The 22,400-nt window shown below is 35.6% G+C and overlaps 1 protein-coding gene across 1 annotated transcript in view; it reads left to right on the top strand.

The window, feature by feature from the left end:
* The first annotated feature begins 3,152 nt into the window (after positions 1-3,152).
* LOC111059136 (protein scabrous-like) overlaps positions 3,153-22,400 on the top strand; it is a 93,885-nt gene continuing 74,637 nt past the window's right edge. Inside the window, exon 1 of the mRNA XM_039430231.1 lies at positions 3,153-3,601. Coding sequence (XP_039286165.1) covers positions 3,357-3,601 — 245 coding nt within the window. The 5' untranslated portion in view covers positions 3,153-3,356. The remainder of the gene's footprint in view (positions 3,602-22,400) is intronic.

Genomic DNA, 22,400 nt, shown 5'->3' with positions numbered 1-22,400 from the left:
TATTGATAATTGCTGGAACTTCGTTTGATAGTGATTGCCATAATATACACTTATTATACACTAATATTCATATGTGTTCTACCATAGAATAACCAATCTTTATGGATATTCCCTGGTTCTACTCGACATGATAATATTCTATACCTCTAGTCTACTTATTTTTATACCTGATGTATATTTTTGAAGTTGCTTTATAAGGAATCTTTCAGCTGCTCCGAATGTATAGACTTATTTTTAGAAGTTAGTTTACCACAGTATCAGCTCCATCAGACCTTTCCAGTGCTGGAAAAATTGAAAAGTTTCCTTGAACTTTCAAAGATACACCTTTCAGAAGAGTTTGAGAACTTTTTGTATTTGACAGGCCGGTTTTCACAATGTCAATGGGATGATGGATTGAATTTTCCGAATTTTCCCAGAGGAGCGTCGGGTTGTTTGGATGTCGTAAGACTTTTGATAGGTTTTGAAGATTACACACACTCGCTTTTCCGCGTCTTATGAACTGAATTTTGCGGCCCGGAAAAAGATGTATCACTCCTTGATCATGTTTAGAAGAGCTCATGAATAATAATAGACCGAGTAAGATGATTCAAATTTCAGGCTGTTCCCAGTTTTTTTGTGAACGGAAAACTACGTTTAGTGACATTATCCTTATGAGGCTGGAAAAATCATAATGGTAAATACTGGTGAGCCCCTTTGACTGGAGAAATCGCTCATGCTTTTTATTGATTTTCAAATCCGCAACTTGTAATTATATGTGAATCAATAGATCTTTACAGTTAACTCCGTTTGGCTAGATTAATCAGAATCAAAATTCAAGATATCTGAAATCAATTGTCGGCGCAAAAAGACAGACAGTCTGTTTGATAACTCCCAAAAACACAAATCAGCAGTCAGTTCGATGATAATTTTTTTCTTGATCAAAAAGGTTCGAAGAATATGTGTTCTCAATTTGAAGCTGATTGATCAGAGTGTTCGAAATTTATTGTAGAACTTACAAACAAACAAACAGACGGACAACGATTTTGGCCTTCAGTCAGAAGTAGGAACGTGCTAGCGCTCTTTCAATAATAATTTTATTATAACATTATTCCAGATTTCATTCGAAAGCATATTTTATCGTATTTATATTAAAGAATTATCATTGTATTCTCGTGAATAATTATGATTATTCTTGTCTTTACGCACCATACTGTTTCACTGTGATCTAGAAACGGAATTTCTAAAGATTTTCCCCATCAGCTCCAATAAATTGTCGGATACAAAATTCTTTACGGGATAGGAGGTTCAAACTGCTGTAACACAACTTATTTTTTCGAAAAAGGAATTGTGTTTCTGTCAATACAGAAATATCAGGATACTCGTATAAGGATTGCATTACATTGCTACTTATGATATCCCATGAGCCATGACTATGAATCAGACTGTTATTACGAAAAAAGCTATTCCCAGTGGAAGTAGATGGAAAAACGAGCATAAATAAGTGAAATAGTTTTTATATAATTCAACTGTATTTGGAAACACTTTGAAGAGTTCAATTCTAACTAAAATTGATAGAATCAAAATACAAGCATAGATTTTGAACCTTAATCGTAATCGTAATCTATCGATTGTAAACATTGCCTGAGTTTTAAGCTCTATTAAAAACTGATTCTGGTATTGAACTTATTCTAAACCTAGTTGAAATATTGATATATCCCTCAACTTGATTGAAAGTTTGTACGAATCCTAAACCTGATTCAAATCTTGATTTGTATTGAAGCCTTTATTATCCAGCTGTCTCCCAAAATTAGCTCATGGTTCTTGTGTGTGTGAGGAGTATACACACATACACCATATACACAACACACATAATGTATTTTTTGTATGTTGTGTGTTGTTTGATGAAATAGCCAGGACTGTTGATTATGAAGGTAGAGAGAGTGAGAGGGAGATAGTCCCGCTTAACACCTGCCGGCCAGCAACACCTGCTCTATAGTGGCGCATGCGTTACAGGCTTACCATTGGAGGGGACTTTGTGACGGGGAAAAGGGAAGTTTCCCCAGTGGTCATTGGTTTTATTTGAACAATACTATTTTATTATATTAGAGTTATGTGTGTGTGGTATATGAGAATGGAAGCGTCCAAAAATTATTCATATTATAGGAATGTGAAGGGACTGAGTTTCTTCAGCAAACTATAACTAAAGTATTCGTCCCACAAATCTTGTCTTCTATCCAATTTTTATTGATTCTTGATCTTTCTTAATTACCTGCATTTCTTGGATATCGTTTAATATCCCAGATTCCGTATTTTTAATACTATTTTATCATCCATCTATTTTTGGGTTTTGATTCCCTCATTCCAATTCTCTCATTACTGTATTCCATGTTCAATCTATTCCAAACTATTCTGATTTATCAATATTTGATTGTATTCTATACCCTCCAATTAGACCCTTCTTCAATTCTTTCTATCTATCTCTTCCTACAATCAGTTTCGAATACATCTTTTTATCTAATCTATTTTGGTCTTCCTCCTACTTCTCTATCTTTCTATTTATCTCTCATCTAAACCATTTTTTCTCCTGTTACTTCCAATCAAAAGCTCTTGTTTCCATGATTCTACAGTGTTCTAATGTTTTATCTCTTGGCAGTCCAGTTCTCAAACTTTCCTCCATCTTGTCCTTTGATTTGCAATATTACATCAAGATTTGTAGGCGACATTTGTACATTTAAATTTTTGTTGTATTAGGTAATGCAATTTGCTCATCCGACGTGTTTTATTATCAAATCAATCAATAAATAATTAATCGGTTTCAAATCAATCAATAAATAATTAATTGGTTTCAAATCAATTATTCACTTCATCCCTTAGTGAAATCTTGGCTAGAACATGAGAACATCAACTCCAGTACAGCATTGCAGAACCCGCTACACGAGATTCATACCCGCAAAATCCTACCTCACACATTTCAGGACGTCACTCGGGTGACCAAACCACAAATTGATAGGAAGGAAATACGGATTCTGCATGTGGTCCAAACTTGACCAGAGGACCAGCAGCTGCTGAGGGAAAAAACCAGCAACCGGAGGGAGAAAACCAGCAAGCGGAGGGAAATTTCAGTTGGTGGCGCCTACTTTTAAAACCAGTACACAGCTGCCAAGGAGCGCATTTCGTGCTAGACGCGCGTGGTTGTATGTTCGAGCTAGTGGTGTGCGGTTAATTGGTTTCCGAGATTACCCTTAAAATTCCGAAAGTTTTACTTTTCAACTCAAGTTATATATAGTAGTGGTATGTTCTAAGTTGTTTCTAACATTGACCTTTATAATATTTTCAAGTTTTTAACAATAATTAAGTGCGCATAAACATAAATAATCATGCGGTGGTTGCTGTTTTTGGTAGTTTACCTGTGTTCGGGAGTGTTTAACGGGATGACATTGTTGGGTGATGACGATGGAGAGGGTAACAACCTGTCTGAAACTGTCAAAGTTCTGAAATCCAAAGTGGATGCGCTTTTTGATCGGCGTCAGGAGGATTTCAGACTTTTGGAGGAGGCTTTCAGGACGACACTCGAGAAGAACCTGGATTTGGTGTCGTTGCGGGAGGAGGTGGCCAGGCTCAAGTGAGTATAGATATATTAGACAACTATATTCTATTTATTCATTTATTTACAAATGACACTAATGTAATAACATTGAAAGATGAAATAATAAGGTAGTCCTTGTGCGATTTTTCTTCCAAATATATAAGTGACAAAGTCCAAGATAAGGTTAGAATTTCACGTGTACAATTTTTATAAAATTTTAGTCCAAAATAAACATTAAAAATATAAATTTTGAATTTAGATGGACTGAATTAATAAATTAATTAGAAATATTCCACTCAATATCTATACACTCAGTAATTGCACTACAAGTGTATTATATTATTGTAATGAAAAATGGAAACATTCTTTATTAGGAGGAGGAGTTAGGAACGTACGAATATAATATAATTTATTTCCTTTTTATAAATTACTACTTGTCAATTATTGTAGATAGCAGTCTATATCGAAACAATTTTTTTCCTCTCACTATGTTACAATAGACAGAACTTCTTAAACGATGATTATATTTTGAAAATTGCATCTGCAAAAAAAATCTGATCTTGGATCTTGGATATAAGTTGTTTACTCGAAAAGTAATAATATTCAACTTGTAAAATTACAAAGTAGAATATACGAGACTATAGGTTTATAGCAGTAGCCTATATGCAGTTGACCTATAGAATGTACTTGTATATTGTACTGAATGAGTGGTTGTTGATTTGCTATTTCTGAAGTGTCTATTTGTGGAATGCTGGAGTGATGAACTGAAGGGTGAACTTTGCTATACAGTTAAGCTGGGTGTCATCCAACAATTAGGCTAGTCGCATATTGAGACGCGACGCGACACGACGTGACCCGAGTCTCCTAGATTAGTCAATATAATTATGATTATATTATAATGTTCACACGTGCTAGCTTCGTCTCAATCTGAACATAATATATGATATTAACTCATCTAGCAGACTCGGGTCACGTCATGTCACGTTGCATCGCGTCTCAATATGCGACTGAATGAAAAGTGATACGGTGTTATATAGCAACAGATTAGTGATGTGAGTGGTGCTATATAGAACTATTGTCTGGTTGATTCAAGGTAAACGTTAACGATCAATTATTGAAACATTATTGATATTTATCTCGGGCCACTCCCGTGTTTCGGATGAATACGTCAAGCTGTTGGTCCCGGCTGCCTGAAAAGCAGTCGTTAGGTCATGTAAGAGGCCCTGAAATTGATCAGTTGCGATCTGAAAACTCTGACACCAGACCTGAGCCATCCAGGTCACTTGATATTATTATTGAAACATTATTATTGATTCTCACCTCAAAAAATCACCTCAAATATAATTCAACTTTACAATAGAAAATGTTGCTCATTCGAAACTAAATGCACTGTACGATAAAACAGTCAAACCCATACCCTCTTCCGGTAATACAAAATATGTCTCCGCGGGGACTCAAAACGCAACTCAATTATTCACTGATTTTGAATTCGCTCCCGATGTGATCACCGATTCACTAATACTGTCAAAACACACGCATGAAGCAAAACACAGCAAATTTCGATTGCAATCGGATTAATTAATGAACATATTTCTAAACTGCCACCTCCAATAGTGTATGAACGCATTGTGAGGTTCCCTTTTACTAGTGACAGCGTGTGTTAAATGGTTAGCATTCGTTTTATTTATGCGGAATGATGACAGTATAAAATGAATTTCACTAAAGGATTTACTCACAATTTTGGCTGTGTCCGTTATACATAGGTGTGCAATACATAAATAGTTTTGGAAACCCTGTCCTAGCTGATTAACGCTATTGATGATTACGATAATGATTGTGTTGATGATGATTATGATGTTGATAGCGATAATCACAATTCATGTGCTTTTGATTAATATGCATATGGCTCATGTTCGTGCATTGCAGCGTCCATTTCCGAAATCCTATTAGCCGATTCAATAATTAAAACAAATAATAATTGGACCATTCAATATTGTCGTTTATAATTATTGCTGCGTGAGGGAATTGAGAGATTACCATTCTTGTGATCGCTCCCAACTCAATTGACATGAAAGCGTGAATGCATTCAATATAGGTTCTATTGCCATTCTATAGTCTGATCGTACATAAATAATTTATTCTAGTATTCAATTCCTGTTCCATGATGAATGATTTATTCTAGTTCATTTCATTTATTCAATAGCTGGTGATTTACAATTGAAATTGGAAGCATTCATGCAGCATTATTGGTAGTTTGAAATAATTGATGCCAGACTCTTGCAATTTGTATATCCGTATTTTATAATTTGTTTTTCCATTCTAGAAATGACATTGGATAAAATTAATATAACTTCGAATTTCGACGTTGATTGTATTTCGATAGTGAGTTGTATAAAGTAAAACAAATAACACTGATGGATGGTATTATTGAATTGAAAATACTGTCTCCGAATAAAGAATTCATTCGTTGAATGAACACAAAGGGATTCAACTAGTAGCTCTGTGAACAGTAGACCTCACGCAGTTTTCTCATCCACAAGTATTTGGTGTCATCTGTTCACCGGCTTCTCCATACATCTGTGTAATGCATGCAATGATTAATCCACTTGTCAGCTGATTCATTATGAATAATTCTATAGTCTGATTAATCCTACGGTATTTAGATGAAAAATATTCCGTGATTTCTTCTATATACCGTGATAAATCCTATATTCAGAGTAGATATATATATATATATACATATATATATATATATATATATATATATATATATTATATATATATATATATATATATATATATAGAGTGATATCGGAGTATGGAGGAAATTCCTTTTCCTTTCATATTATCCTAAAAATGCAAAATTTCAAAAAACCTTGTGTATACATCGACGCGCAGTTGAAAAAGGAGTATTTCTGCCAAATCTCATGGAATTCTATCAACCCTTTTGGCCGTAAATGCGTTGCATACATACAGACAAAAGAAAATCCGAGTTAAAACATAGACCTCACTTCGTTCGGTCAATAAAACAATTGCTCTTAGATAATTTTTGAATCAAGTACGTAGATTTATTTGCAGAGTACAGCCCAAACGTAAGCCCACTAAAAATTGATTTCGATCTCAACAGTCTGTTAAGTAATCTGTACTGCTAACCTGCATTGTTTGATAGATAAATTAAATATTTTTACTTCGGTAAAATATAATTAATTATTAAATGTAAGACCGATAACATCCAAGCCCTTCTTCACCTTTCGAAAGCATGGCCACCACTCTAGCTGTAAATATCCACCTCAATGGAATTCCAAGAGCATTTTGATGGTTTTCACTGTATAAGTAGGCCTATTAAAATTTTCGGTTATAAGCGGTATGGAAGTAATAATTATGACCGAAACAAGGTTACCCAGTAACCCGAGTAATGAATGAATGAATGAATGGTCACTCAGTGGTCAGAGATGCTCTAAACGATTAATTATACAGTTCTCTGGTAGCGAGAATCCTTCTGTCAATATATAATAAACAACTATGGATACAGTAAACAGTTATACAGTACAGCCTACAAGTAACCGGCTCCAGGTTATCTCAAGCTACGCCCTCTAGACTCTTCTTCTTCTTCTTCTTCTTCTTCTTCTTCTTCTTCTTCTTCTTCTTCTTCTTCTTCTTCTTCTTCTTCTCCGTCTCCTTCTTCTCCACTTCTCTTCTCCGCTCTCTGAGTGTATACACCCTGATAAATATTTCTATGAGTACTGATGGACAATGTGGTTACTAAGGGTACTAATAATGACATGAAATAAAATGAAAATTGAATACCAAGGAAATGGAGAACACAAATAACAAATGGGGGAGAATAAGATAGGAGAATGGATGACACTTATAGAGAAAGCCAGTAAGTAAAGATACAATGAAATGAGAAATTGAGATAACAAATACTCATGAGAATATTAAATATTAGGAAGGAATAGTAATAAACGCAAAGGGAAAAATAACCCTTTCCTCATTCTTTCTCTAGTTGTTTGGATTTACCTGAACGGTAGGACTATCATATTTCATCAACACGTTCTTGTGTAGTTGAGAAGTTGATATTGTGGTAATTATTCATATTGAATGAAAAAGACTAAGAAATTGTCAAAAACCACAGATTTATTGATACTCAGAAAGACCGGTTTCGGTTATTGCACCATTGTCAATCTCTGATAAACTAAAACTAAATACAAGAGCAGCAGAATTTATACTAGTAGGCGAGTACTGCTATTGGTCAAGGACATGAACACCAGCCATTGGCACAGCTAGACAGTCTCCTCCCACTCAACGGTGTGAAAAAATCACACAGGGAGTGAGAATCCTCGTGCCATCAATCCTAATCGTCCACAACATCAGTTTTCAGTGACAAAATCACACCGTTGAGTGGGAGGAGACTGTCTAGCTGGGCCAATGGCAGGCGTTCATGTCCTTGACCAATAGCAGTACTCGCCTACTAGTATAAATTCTGCTGCTCTTGTATTTAGTTTTAGTTTATCAGAGATTGACAATGGTGTAATAACCGAAACCGGTCTTTCTAAGTATCAATAAATCTGTGGTTTTTGACAATTTCTTAGTCTTTTTCATTCAAAATCAACATCTTCAATAATTCTCTGCAGCTCGTTTTGTCAACAAGATAAAACAGAATAATAATTATAAGTAACGGAGAATATAATACTTATAAGAATTTGAAAGGGAATAAAGTGAACATTTGTTAAAAAATAGAAAGAAAATCAAACAACCGTAAAAGAGGATTCCGAATGGGGGGGGGGAAAGAGGAAAACAAACAAGATAAGGTGAATAATAAAAAGATTTCGGGCCTTATTTCACGGTTTGTTCCGAGCCATTTATCTGGTCGGCGGTGGAGGTTCTAGTTGAAATGGAAGCGTAGAAATAGAACGAGCCCAGCACTCTGTAACATGTACCTCAACAAATAGGTGGTGTGCATCGGTCTATTTGTATTTGGCTGCCATAGGGAGCCACAGCTAATAAGTGGCGTCTGTGTATTTATGGCCCATCTCGGCCCATACTCCGATCCGACACTCTATGAATCTTCATTTCTTCTTGAACTATTGTTACTTCCCTCCTACACTCCTACTCTCTCTCACTCTACTGTTACTCTCTCTTTTCTCCAATAGTCTTATCTCTTCTTCATCTTGTATCTCTCATCTCATCCTTATCTACCTCTTACTTTATTCTTTACTATCTGCTTTTAGCTCTATCTTACTCTCTCTCTCTCTCTCTCTCTCTCTCTGTCTCATGAATAAATAACTCCAATCTAATCTTATCTCTTCCTCTATCTTTAATGATTTTTCAGAAATACTGAAGTTTCCATGATTCAATTGGATCTTGCAGCAATTCAGAAGTGTATGAATCTTCATATCTTGCTCCATTGTTTCTTATGGCTCTACTCATAATATGTTGTATCTCCACTCTTTGATCTATCTACTGATCTCTCTCAATATTACTTCTACTACTCTTGCCTCGCTCTAATGCCTTTCCAAAGCTACTGAATTTTCTCTGATCTCTCTACTGAAACTTTTTCTTCTCACTACTCTAATCTCTTTCTAGTAATCCCCCACAACTACTGAGTTTTCCCGAATCAATACCACCTTGGCTCAATGCTAATACTCCAATTTGATAGCAGTGTATGAATCTTCATTTGTATTTGATCTATTGTTACTTCTCTCATGTATCTGTACGTTTATCTTTCCTTCCCTCTACTATTACATCTACTTTTCACTGTAATTATTCGTATCTTTTATTACTTCTCTCAAGTTTTATGTTTCACTATTGTAATTGTAGTATAAATCTCTCTCCATATAGAATAGAATGACTTGAAACTGTTACAACCACTCACTTAGTGATACATGTTCAAGAAACTATTTTTGATTGCTATAAACTGAATGAAACCACTTCAAATTGTTACAACCACTTTCTCAGTGATACATTCTTGAGAAACTATTTTTGATTGCTATAAACTGAATGAAACCACTTCAAATTGTTACAACCACTTCCTCAGTGATACATTCTTGAGAAACTATTTTTGATTGCTATAAACTGAATGAAAACACTTGAAATTGTTACAACCACTTTCTCAGTGATACATTCTAGAGAAACTATTTTCAGTTGCTACACAGTCATCAATCTCTAAGGGCCTGGACACACAGAGAGATATCTGCGATCTATGATCAGAGTTCATAAGGAGGATATAGATAAAACTTACACCACTTTGATCGCAGATCGTTGTCTGTCCAGGCCCTAATGGCGACATATCGCTATCATATCCTCTGTACACTTTTATCCAAAAACACTATTTCAACGTTTCATTGTATCAATGTTTCAACATTTTTCTTATATGCTTTTCAATACTCTAACGGCTCTTAAGGCCCTGACGGCGACATATTATTGCTATTACATTCTCTGTACACTCTCATGCGAAAACATTGATAATGTATCGATGTTCCAACATTTTTATGATACCTTTTTCAATACTCTATACATTTTTGAATCTTTGGGAAGGAAAATTTCATCTTGATAACGAGGTCCACGTAATCTTTGACAACGGAGAAGGATGATTGAAAAGTTGATGCTTTCTGATACTATTTTCTGATTACATTCTCTGTACACTTTCATGCGGAAACACTGATAATGTATTGATGTTTTAACATTTTTCTGATACCTTTTTACAATATTATACTCTATACATTTTTGAATCTTCGGAATGAAAATTTTATTTGGAAAACGAAGTCTACGTAATCTTTGACAACGGAGAAGGATGATTGAAAAGTTGACGCTTGAGTAATTGCTTGGTCGAGCTGTGTCGACAGATTTATGTCACGTGACGGAGCTGAGGACAGTAGCCAGCTAAACCATCAGCTTTGAATATTGATGTGCCCGACTGGGAGCCCGGATTTGACCCAGAGCCGGCAATGAACAACTAAACTCGACTCCGAATCCCCTTGTGGCTTCGAAAACAGTGTCCGATTATCCCTTTGAACTCGTCACAATACGGCGGCTGCTATTTGATGATTGCATCTCACACTGTCCGGTTCACTTCCTCTTGTATCTCACTCTGTCCAGTTCAACCAACTTGTGACTTTGTCCGAATCAACTTGCAACTACAATATTATTATTCGATTGGGTCCTCAGCTAATTTCCAAATAATCTAATGATTGTATCTCAGTCGTTGAATTAGATTCCTGTAAAGCTAATGACTCTGATTAATTTGTTGCTTGTATCTTGCTGTCTGATTCGATTCAAGCTAATGACTTTGATTGAATGAAGTGTGAATCCACAACCATAGGCTATTGTATTCTAGTTTCCAAATAAAGACTCGTTCCATCACTAAATTTAGATATAAGTTGTCATCAGGCTGTTAATCTATCTAATTTGTTACATAGATTAAATTAGTTCCTATTGTACTAATTTGTTCATTTCCAAAACTCTTCTTTATGATTTCTATAGGAATAGTGTGTGTGAGAGTGTTTTAATCGTTCTCAAAAAAAACTATTTCAATATAATTTTCTATAACAATTACCATTATTAAAGCTCAATCTATATACTGTACACTGGCATTATTACTTTTATACTTCAAAGGCTATTTACAAGATTACGAAATCACCAAGCAGATGAAGCAAATATTGATCTAAAATTGGGTTATTTTTGGGATAATTCAGATAAGTCCACTAGACAAAACAATTAGTGATTAGCCTAAGCTTATCTTTTGTTGAAAAATAAATCGGAAGTCATTCATTTTCTAAAACTTGAGTAAACATGATGTGATACATTTTAAGTTAAAAATTATGGACATTTCTTCCCTTAACCTTTTCATCTTTTAATAGAAATTGAAGCGTGTTTTTTAGCATAGAATACTCGTAATGATTGATGATGTATCAAATTGATATCTTGTGAACTACTACTTGTTTTATAAACATGCGATTAATATTGATTCAGTACTCCTAGAATCTGATCAAAATGATGCATCATCCTTTAGGACGAACCTTTGGAATCTCTAAGGACAAGTCCAGCCAATAGATCACAACGTATTTACGTCGTCGTTGTTGATGAAAAGGCACCATTTTTCTTGAATAAAATGGCCGCTTTACAGGCCTTTACAGGGCAGCTCGCCCTCGGCTGAATAATTAATCATCTGTCGGATGGATACTCACGGCTCCTGCTTTTGAATTTCGCGCCACTTTTTTTAAGCAAACTGAGTGACACATGATAAGAGGTGTGATATGAATGAGGAAGGGTGGAGGTAGGGGGAGGAAGGTGATAAGTTTGAACAGTGATGGAAGATAGAAAGAGAGCAGTGGAAGAGAATAGAGAAAGAGAGAAATAGAATAGTGAAAGAGAAGAGAGAAAGAGAGCAATGGAAGAGAATAGAGAAAATTGTGAAAAGAGGGAAAGTAGTGGGAGAGAGAAAGTTTGGGTAATGAAGGTGAAGGAACGGGGAGGGATAGATTACTTGAAAGACTAGAAGAAACTAGAAAAATAAGGATGGAGATTAATCAGGAGAAGGTTGAAAGAGAGATGACGAATGAATCTAGGATGTGGGGGGGTTCTGGTTACAAAAGTTTTTTATAAATAGAAAGACGAAGAGAACGAGATAAGGTTATTTTACTATTAAGGAGGAGAAGAAGATGAAGATGGTGCCGTGGAGAAAAAAAGGAAAAGAAGATGTAGCGGTGGTGAAAGTTGGGAATGAATTTCAAGAGGAGGTAATTGATTAGATGATTTAAGAAGAAAAGGGTAAGAAGTAGGATGAAGAGAAGGTAGATTTTGATAGAGAGGAGTTTGCCGGGATGGAGGTGAAACGTTGAGAAGAAGGAAAAAATGTGTTGAACAAAACGACGATTGAAATGAAGGCCAAAATGAAAAGATACAACCAAAATAAGGAGGTAACAAGATAAAGAATACTGAACAGTAGGAGAGGAGAAAAATGTAAAAGAGGGAAAGGAAACGACCAAAATGATGAGACGATTTTCAAGGAATAGGGGTAGAGGAAAGAGAAGAAGAAGAAGAAGAAGAAGAAGAAGAAGAAGAAGAAGAAGAAGAAGAAGGTGAAGAAGAAACTGAAGAAGTAGAATCCTTTATCAATGCCTGAGGGGGTGTTACTTGGAAGGGTGGACTATACACGTGGACAGTGGTGTATACTGCAGCAGCATTGTCTTGTGTAGTGTGGTAGACTCAGTAGACAGGAAATTGCCAGCCACCCTTGAGGCAGCCACAAGTCCAAGCAAGAAACGAAAATTGCGCCAACAAAAAAGACGTGCAAACTTGCAGCCGAATCACAAGGTGGCGAATAAAGGCCGCAGTCACTACCCACTACCCTTATGACCTCCATAATCTTCTATTCTTCTGCTACCTTTCTTTGTTTCCATTTTCTTTTTTGCCTCCCACGTTTATTCTTCATCGTTTTCTTCTTTATACTTTTGCTACATTTTTTTGTTTCAACTCTCTTTCATTGGCTTCCGAGATCATTTCTTATCGTTTTCTTCATAATTCTTCTGCTACGTTTTTCGTTTTAATTTCCTTTCACTGCCATTTACGTTCATTTCTTAAGTTCGTCATCATTAATTTTGTGTTCTTCTGCTACATTTTACGTTTTTATTAAAAAAACATTTCTCTTTCAATGTTTTCACGTTCATTTTTTGACGTTTTCTACTGTTTGTTATTATTTCCTCTAACTCCTCCTCTGTTGACACCTTCTCCTTTTCTCCTCCTTCCTACTCGTTCATTCTTCTTTGTGCCTACATTTTCTCCTTCTTCCCTTTGAAATAGGAATTTTATTTATTTACAATGCAAATGACACTAATGTAATAACATTGAAAGATAATATAATAAAATTGAAAGAAAGGTGGAAGAAAGTAGGAAAAGGGAGTGGGATCCAGAGTTGGGGACACAAGAAATACAATACTTTTACAATATGAAATGTATCATTGACAAAAAATGGGCAAATTGAAGAGCATTTGAGAAACGAAAAACTTAAAACTAAAACTAAAAACAAGAAACGAAAAACTTAGCAGAAAAATTAAGAAGAAAAGTGTGAAAAATGTTAGTGAGGAAACCTGTGAATGATGGAAGAAAGAGAAAGATAAGATGAGAAAAGACAAGATTAAAATGGAGGAGAAGGCGATACAAGAATGATGAGCAGGGGAATAAAGAAAGAACGCGTAACAGCGCTAAGTGAAGAAGGTACAGTAGTGCAGAATAGAAGAAAGGTGATAATAACGATGAAGAAGCATATAATAAGAAAACAATAACGAATAGGAGTGTAGTAGGTGAAGAAAAATTGAAGTAGTAGAAGAAGAAGAAGAAGAAGAAGAAGAAGAAGAAGAAGAAGAAGAAGAAGAAGAAGAAGAAGAAGAAGAAGAAGAAGAAGAAGAGAAGAAGGAGGACTACACATATCAAATACACGTCTTCTGATGATGAGCGCTGCGGAGGTGTTACCAGTAGTGACGACGTCTTATCATCTAGTGAAGCAATTAAAGCATCTTGTTGTGAGATACCAACTTATCAGAACCGATGGCAGTCTTCCCGTCTTTTTCTCTCTCTCCATCTCCTGTGTTTTCCACTAGCTCCGTCTTCCTCTCCGCCATTATTTGCCGAGGCGCAATGGAACAACCCCTCAAGAAACAATGGTGGCTTGATTGTATTTTGAGTGCACACGTGCGTGTGCGAGTGCATGCGTGTGTGTGTGTGAGAGAACACATTGCAGGCGGTTCGGACGTTTCCTATAAGATGAGACTCACTTGAAATTGTCAGAATTCCTCACATAAAACACTTATCTTTCTCACTCAACCAATACAGACAACCTGAAGTGAATTTCCTGTGGTGAGTTTCACTCGAAATTTGTCAGTATTTCTCATATTTCAACATCAATCCTACCCATACAATCATTGCTGACTGTTTTAAGTGAATCTTTCTTCACCTGATTGTGCTGAGAACTCCACACCATTGATGAAGAGATCTGTGAGAGACTGCTTCATGTCATCAGAGCATGCCTTCCTTGAGTTTTCCAATTTTCGACGTATTCAGAGCTCTGAGTGGTCCTTATCATCTCCTAGTCCTCTTCTACCGTGGATGTGACGTATATAGAAAGGTGGAGCTCATTTCATGCTTCACTTTGAACTCTCGTTGGTGCTGGAGGTGAAAAATCAACCTTCATTATTCATTTGATCTTTTAAAGGAAAAGTAGAAAATTGAATAGATCTATACTTATATTGTAATAAAGTTTCTTCGAAAATTGTATCACACTGCTATCACATACAATGACACTGAGCATTTCAGATGATACTGGAATAATAAATTGGAATTTATCCAATACTAGCCGTCAGGCTCGCTTCGCTCGTCATATCCGTCTAGCCAGGGTGATCCGCCCCCCTGACCCCCGACTGGGTCGTCCAAAAATGAGATCAGCAGGCTCGCTTCGCTCGCCTGCATTTTTCATTTGGGCATTTTTATCATATGTTAGGACGATCCAGTCGGGGGTCCAGACTAAACGTCTGGCTAAACGGATATGGCGAGCGAAGCGAGCCTAACGGCTAGTAATATAATATTCCCAGGAATAGCTCTGATTGAAGTAGCAGTGCCCAATCCATTTTCCCGCGATAAATGCATTTCAATCTTCAACTTGGTGCCAACCTAACAAAGTCAACTCAACTTAATGCCAATCTGACAAAATTTTCAATTTAGTTACCAGAACAACTGTTTCGAAGAGACTCTCTAGATTATAGCATAGAGAAACAATAGCATAAGTGGATATCCCATGGCATAGCGCGTTTATGACGCAACTTTTACTGTTATCTGAAGCAGATAGTCCACCTAGCTCTTTCCCGTGAAGCTGTGTGACGCTGGTGGTCTCTCATATTGTGCCGTTCATACACTTTTACTCGGTCAAAACAGTAAGAATTGACAATAGTCGACATTAATCGGCTTGAGATAACAGTAAAAGTTGCGACATAAACGCCCTATACCATGGGATATCTACTTACGCTATTGTTCCTCTATGATTATAGTTCTATATTAACATATGGTATGGACATTTCAATTATAATTTTAAGATATTGGAATAAGAAGAATATACATGCTAAAAGAACTTTAAACCCTTAAAAACCACCCTTAGAGTTAAAATATCGCCAAAAGATTTCTTAGTGCGCCTCTAAAGGGCCAACTGAACATACCTACCAAATTTGAACGTTTTTGGTCCGGTAGATTTTTAGTTCTTCGAGTGAGTGAGTCAGTCAGTGAGTGAGTGTCATTTCCCTTTTATATATATAGATTGTAATAAAGTTTCTTCGAAAATTGTATCACACTGCTATCACATACAATGACACTGAGCATTTCAGATGATACTGAATAATAAATTAGAATTTTCCCAATAAGAAACCATGGTCCTGTACCAAATAAAACTGTAGAATTTGACGATATATGTGTGTTTTTATTTCATTATCCAATAAGGTATTTATAAAATAAGGTCCATAGACAGTTTTAATCAATTCGTTGGTTTTGGAATGAAAATATCCTTTATTAGGCGGAATTAGGTATTTCAAGTTATCTCTACCTCTCAACCTTGAAAGTTTACCTTGCAATTCAACCTTGTAATTTCGAATCTCATTTATCATTTTTAGAAAAGAAGCACTGACCGGGAGAGAAATACTAAGGATACTCCTTGTACTATTTCTCTCCCAAATTTAGATTACATTTTGAAAGTTCGAAATAGGGTTATGATTTCACTCTTCTGAAATTTAGTCCATTAGATTTACAATCTTATTGTAAAGAATTGTTATTCACGGTAACTGAAAGATCGAGAAATTCTTGGGCAGATATATAAATTATTGGTCTTAGATTTTCGACCAGACACCCTCAAAATTACAATCCAAGGAGTAAAATTTCTAAGGACATCTACTTTACTGTAAAAAATTATTCAAAATATTCGAAAAGATTTGGAAGTAATGAACTTCCGTATCAACTTGAATATTTATTTATTTAGCGTATGGCAGATACAAAACACATAAATAGCTCATGAGTCTCAAATGCCTAGATATACACTGCATATTTCCAATCCTTCGAGATGTTGTGTAGTTTTCGGTCAAGAGAACATAAGTTTGTTTGACCGCCATTATTTGCTAGTCCATGAGGCTTTACCCAATGTGCACCATGGAGGCGAACTAGTGTTACACATAAGTTAAAAATTTGATTGCTGGAACAATTTTGAGGTTAAGAAGGTTAAAACTCAATTTTCAATTTTTACAGAAAAAAACATCTTTAGAATCATCTTGACCATAAAAAATGTCCGAAATTGCTTCAAATTTTAATTTATCACATAAAAACAACCCAAATATAGAATTTCTGTTTGAAATTTTCATTAAAAAAACGTTCAGTCATGTTGCTAATCTATGTTTCAACTTGAATAATCATGAATTGAATTAACCTGCGAACAGAACGAATAAGTGGCGGTGAAGTAGTGCGATAATAAAAATAATAATATTTGGAGTCATTGTTATAGATTTGGAGAAGAACGCTAGCGAACTTATCGACTTGAACGTTTTGTTCGTACCCTAGACTTATCCAGAAAATGTTTGGTTAATACAAGTTAATATCACTTTTTTGTGTTCTTTAGTAAGCAAAAATTGAATGATGATGATGATGATGACTTGTGGCTAACCGTCAACCTAATGACTCCACCCACATTTGCATGTGAAACCTGAGGGTAATTGTTAATTTCTTCCCCCATCCGTAAAACAACAAGTACTGCATTTTGTTGAATAATAATAGGTTTAGGACGCTGCTTGCGAGGCTTACAATTTCCTGCAGTTGCTGCCCCCGGTCGGCGACACCGGACGTTTCTTGCACAACAGTTGTTGCCGGACTCAACGTTGCGTTACTTCGGCCTCCACCCCACAAAGCCTCCAACCCTCGTCATGGCTGCTGCTTTTCACGTCTATTTTAAAACAGTTGTAAAATATAAAGTAGATGGTGAAGTCGGGGTGGATATGAAAAAAGTAGGAGAAGAGGTAGAAGGAGATAGTGCGAGGGGGAGGAGCAGGAGAAGGAGAAGAATAAAGAGAAGTAGAAGGAGATGATGAAGAAGAAGAAGAAGAAGAAGACGAAAAAGAAGAAGAGGACGAAGAAGATGAGAAAAAGAAGAAGCTTGGTATTTTTCAGATTTAAAAAATAAAATTTCAATGTGGGTGAGAGATGAGGGAAACATATTAAAGAAAAAGTAGGAATGATAGCTATTATCAGGAAATCGTCTTCAGTTTTGACTTGAAATTGAGACCGATAAGATGATGATGTTGATGATAATAATGGAAACAAAACTGAGATGGAATGAGAAGCTGGAAGAGGCTGAAAGAGGGTAACATATAAAATTAAAGAGAAGAGGGAGAATAAACGAATATGTTGGAAGATGAGAGTAGAGGAAGTTATGGGATGGATGGAGTCAATACTCCATCGGGAAATTGTTTAGGATAGAATACAGGGGAAAATTATTATTGTGACAAGTAGTTGCGAAAATGATAAAATAGAAAAAATAAGTGGCTGATAACGAGAGTGGAGAAAATGTAAAATGGAAAAGAAGAATGGACAGTGGAAGACAAAGAAGTTGATGGAAGATTGATGGAAGATTGAAGATTGATGGAAAGTGGTTTGAGTAATACATTAGTGAATCATGGAAATAGAGTAATTTATTAAATTTGTTGATGGAATTCAACAAACCAGAATTTTAGAAGAGAAGGTGGGAGGTGGGGATGGTTGAATAGAAGACCAAGAAGAGAGGAAAGGGAAAATTACCTTTTGTAGGAAAAGGGTGGAAGTTGGAATGAGAAGGACAGCGATTACGTGTGAGTAAGAGAGAGTTAATAAAAAGCGTTGATAATTATTAAAATGGATCCGAAACGGATAAACAGAACACGACTACATTCACAGGAAGTTGTGTATGAGAGTGGAAATACATGGTCGTTATATACTCAGCACTCACTCACTAAAGATATACGCTTGGCTGGGTCACTGTTTTTAGTTCCATGCGGACATAGGGGGTTGAAACGAAAACGACGGTTATGCCGTTCATGTTTTACTAAAACACCTGTCGTTTCTTCACTTTTTACTCTTCTCCTATTGCTTATTCCTCTTCTATTCCACCTCAAACTCCTCTCTCCAAACATCGCAAAAAGTAGGTAAAAGTACACACAATACCTTAGGAGTACACATTGTACCTTGTGAGTACACGTAAAAGTACACATTGTACCTTAAAAGGGTTACTGTGCACACTGATCTATGTTTAGAAGCTAACAAAGCTGGCTGTTTTGACATCAACAGAGCTTGAAATAATTGTACTCGGAATTTGTTGATTTTGTTATGTAAAGTTTGTGATCTTATTAAGGTAATGCACTCAAACATCTTTGGAATCTAAGCTCGTTCAGCTAATTATGAAGGCGGTTGTAAAGCCTGATTTGCATCAAAAAGTACAAATCAAATTTTATTTGACAAAACAAGGAATATAATAATTTGTCCAAGTATATTCCAGACAGACCGTACTGTGAATTGATATTATAATAACTAATTCATTAGTAATATTGAATCAATATTATATTATTAATATTAACAGTATTAATATAATACTGTGAATATAAATATTCATGCTGAGATACAAAACGAATTGATCATATAAATATTGCGAGATGAGGTATTCACTACCTCCGTTATGAAATGGAATTACAACAATTTAAAAATGTATTAATTCTCTGGAAATTGGAAAATGTTGCTCGATATACTAGAATTCGAAGTGTCAGATGCAGTCGAATTTCCATAATACACATGGGATAAAACATTAATTAGTGCATCCGATTAAAATGTTCCGTGAGATTTTGAAAAAAAGACTATTTCCAAATATGACAATCCATTCGTGTTTTGAATAAGGTGGGAGATGTTAAACAATAAACATGCCAATATTTCAAATAATTGAATTCCTAGTTGCGCGTTATATTGGTTTATCTGACAATAGAATAATTGTTAAATTAACTTCAAACAGGTTGAAGGTCAATGTCCTGTTTGCAATTATTAATACACAATTATTGATGTATACTGCTCGCAAAGAAAATAAATTAATATGAACACACTGGTTATGTAGAGTTCATATACTGTAGAGTTCACCAACGTACCAGCAAAGCTATCGTTTAACTGGAATCCATTAGGGTAGCTGACTTTGGTGATATTGTTTTCCAGGAATCTATATTCAAATTTAGACCTGAGCAAAGACAAATTCAGCTTAATTAGAACCAGTCATGTTCAGTCAAGAGTCTTATTAATCGAGTGACTTTAGGAGGTGCTAATCAAGCTTCATTAATATTGACATCACTGTGACAACATTCTATCAATTTTAATGAGTCCCGTTAGTTATTTTCGTATGACGTTTGGTAAATGTATTCAAGATAAATTCTAGGAATCGTACATTGTGGATTGGTAAATTCTGTAGCTTTGTGATTCAGTGATGAATTTCGCTTGAATTCAAGCGGTGTTTGGAAAGGCGTACAGAAACTTGAATGTAGTTTTGTAGCTTATATTTTGGTGAAAAATGAAACTGGAAAACGAAGTTTTTCAAAAAATATTCGAAATGTTTCCCCAATTAATCGACATTGACAATCACATTACATAAAATGTACAATGTACAATGACAATCACATTACAGAACATAGAATGTTCAACAAAGGGTCTGTCAAACTACAATTTTTCTTCCGTATGAAACAGTGTTTCTGAACCCGAGGTATTCTTTACAATTTGTCGATATATGGTTATAATTAAGTCGAATTCAATGGGAGAATGTATGTTAACAATTTTGTGTAATGTGTTCTTGATAACTCTTTAGTGATTCCATGAATTGAAACATCTCTTTTTCAAAATTCACTGAATTTTTAAAAAGTTCTTTGTATCTAAAGCAAATACATGGTATTTAACCTAAAGTAAATTTTTTAATAAGCTAATTTAAGCCTTTATTTTGAAAGCGAATTCATCTAAAGTAGCAACGTTACTCTATGAATGAGCTAAACTCGAATATATTATACAGAATTCATAATGTAAAATGTAAACATGGTATACTCCATGTTTTTTTTTTTGTAAACATGTTTTTTTTTATAGACATGGTACATCACTCTACGTACATCAATTTCAAATGTGAGAGATGATGTTCTACAGTGTACCTGAAAATGCTTTTAGACACAGCATACCCAATCCATTCAAAACTTGAATTTTAAAATGTTGAATACTCTACTCTAAATAGATGACTAGTCTTAGTTTCGTCTCGAGGATTTGAAGCTCTTGTCTGTAAAGAAAATGTAGCCCTTCCAACTACAACAATTTGACTCCAAATATCTACTCCCAATTCAATTCCGGCATGTTTAAATCTGTATAAAGTGGCCTATTGACTTTCAAACACTGCTTCCATGTCGTTTTCCACACGTTGGAGAGTTCTAACTGAGGAGGCCAGTCGAGAAAGGACCCCCAACACATTTCTGTCAAAACAAATTCAATTCATGTTTACAACTACAAGAGTGCAACATGTAGCTGGGTTGTGGTGGGGGGGGGGGTAAAAGGGGGGCTCCATGTGAATTCGGACTCCAACTTTGTCTCGAAGCCTGCTTTGAGTTTTCGCTCCAGTGGAACCGGACTTCACTTGCTAGGCTCTGCTAGGCCTCACTCTATACCTTATTTCTATATATCTATAAGTACTCACATGTACCTTAGGAGAACACACCTATACTGTATCACTATAGATATAGAGAGTGGACATGCATTATGAGGTGAATATAGCTGTATATAGTGAAGGTTGACTGTAGTCACTGTTGAAAACAGTTTATTTCGGAAATAGCGCGTGCTTGTGCCTGTGCGTTGTCAACACGTTGCTCAGCAAAGGCTTCCTTTAATCGACCCTTAGAAACCATTCCTTCTCTCTACATTGTCCTTTAATTTCTCTCTCCGTTGCCGCTTTCTGTTCTCCAAACCCCCAAATATTTTGAGTGTCCCACTTGGGTTTGGGGATTTTCAGCCCTTTCCACAATTGAAGCCTCTCTCCTTCTTTTACAGCCTCCTCCTTATTCTTCTTGCGTTTTGTCTATATTATTTTTTTTTCTCATTTTTCATTTATTATGGAACTATTTTGCTATCTCCTCATAGTTCACTACTATAGTCTTTTTCTAATAATTTAAAGGGTACTCAGATTTACATTTTCATTTGGTTTTTTTTTTGAAACTTTGTTTTTTTTGGAGGATCATTTCGATTAAGGACCTTATGTGGTACCATCATGATGATTCTTTCTCAATAATTGAATAATTATAGTTCAGTTGTACCCTATTTCATCCATAAAAACTAATTGATGTGCGTTCGCCTTCTACTTCGCCATTCATTCTCCCTCCTTATTTTTCTCTTTTCTCACATCTTCTCTCCTTCCTATTTTTCCTCTCCTCCTAGTCCGAAGCTTCTCCTTTCTCCTCATCCTGATCATCTTCATCCTTCTTCTCCTCTTTCCCACCTCTTCTTATACGATAATTCTCACCTCACTTCGTATTCCACTCATTATCACTTTTTCTTCCATTTTATCTCTTCCTGTTAAACCACAAACATTTCCTCTCTGCTATAAGAGGTAGGATATCCTTCTCCTTCAGAGGTGAACCCTCTCAAACCCTTGTGCTAGTTGCTATACAACACAATTTTTACCACTAACTACTACGACAAGAACTCTCTTTCTCACTCTCTCTCACTGTTTCACTCTCCCTCTTCCACTCTCCTTCTTTCACAATTCATCTTTCTCTTTTCCTCTTCC

The sequence above is a fragment of the Nilaparvata lugens genome, chromosome 6 (assembly GCF_014356525.2).
Source record: "Nilaparvata lugens isolate BPH chromosome 6, ASM1435652v1, whole genome shotgun sequence".
Classification (NCBI taxonomy): Eukaryota; Metazoa; Arthropoda; class Insecta; order Hemiptera; family Delphacidae; genus Nilaparvata; species Nilaparvata lugens.
The sequence above is the reverse complement of the archived record's forward strand: the minus strand, read 5'-3'. Positions and strand labels throughout refer to the sequence as shown.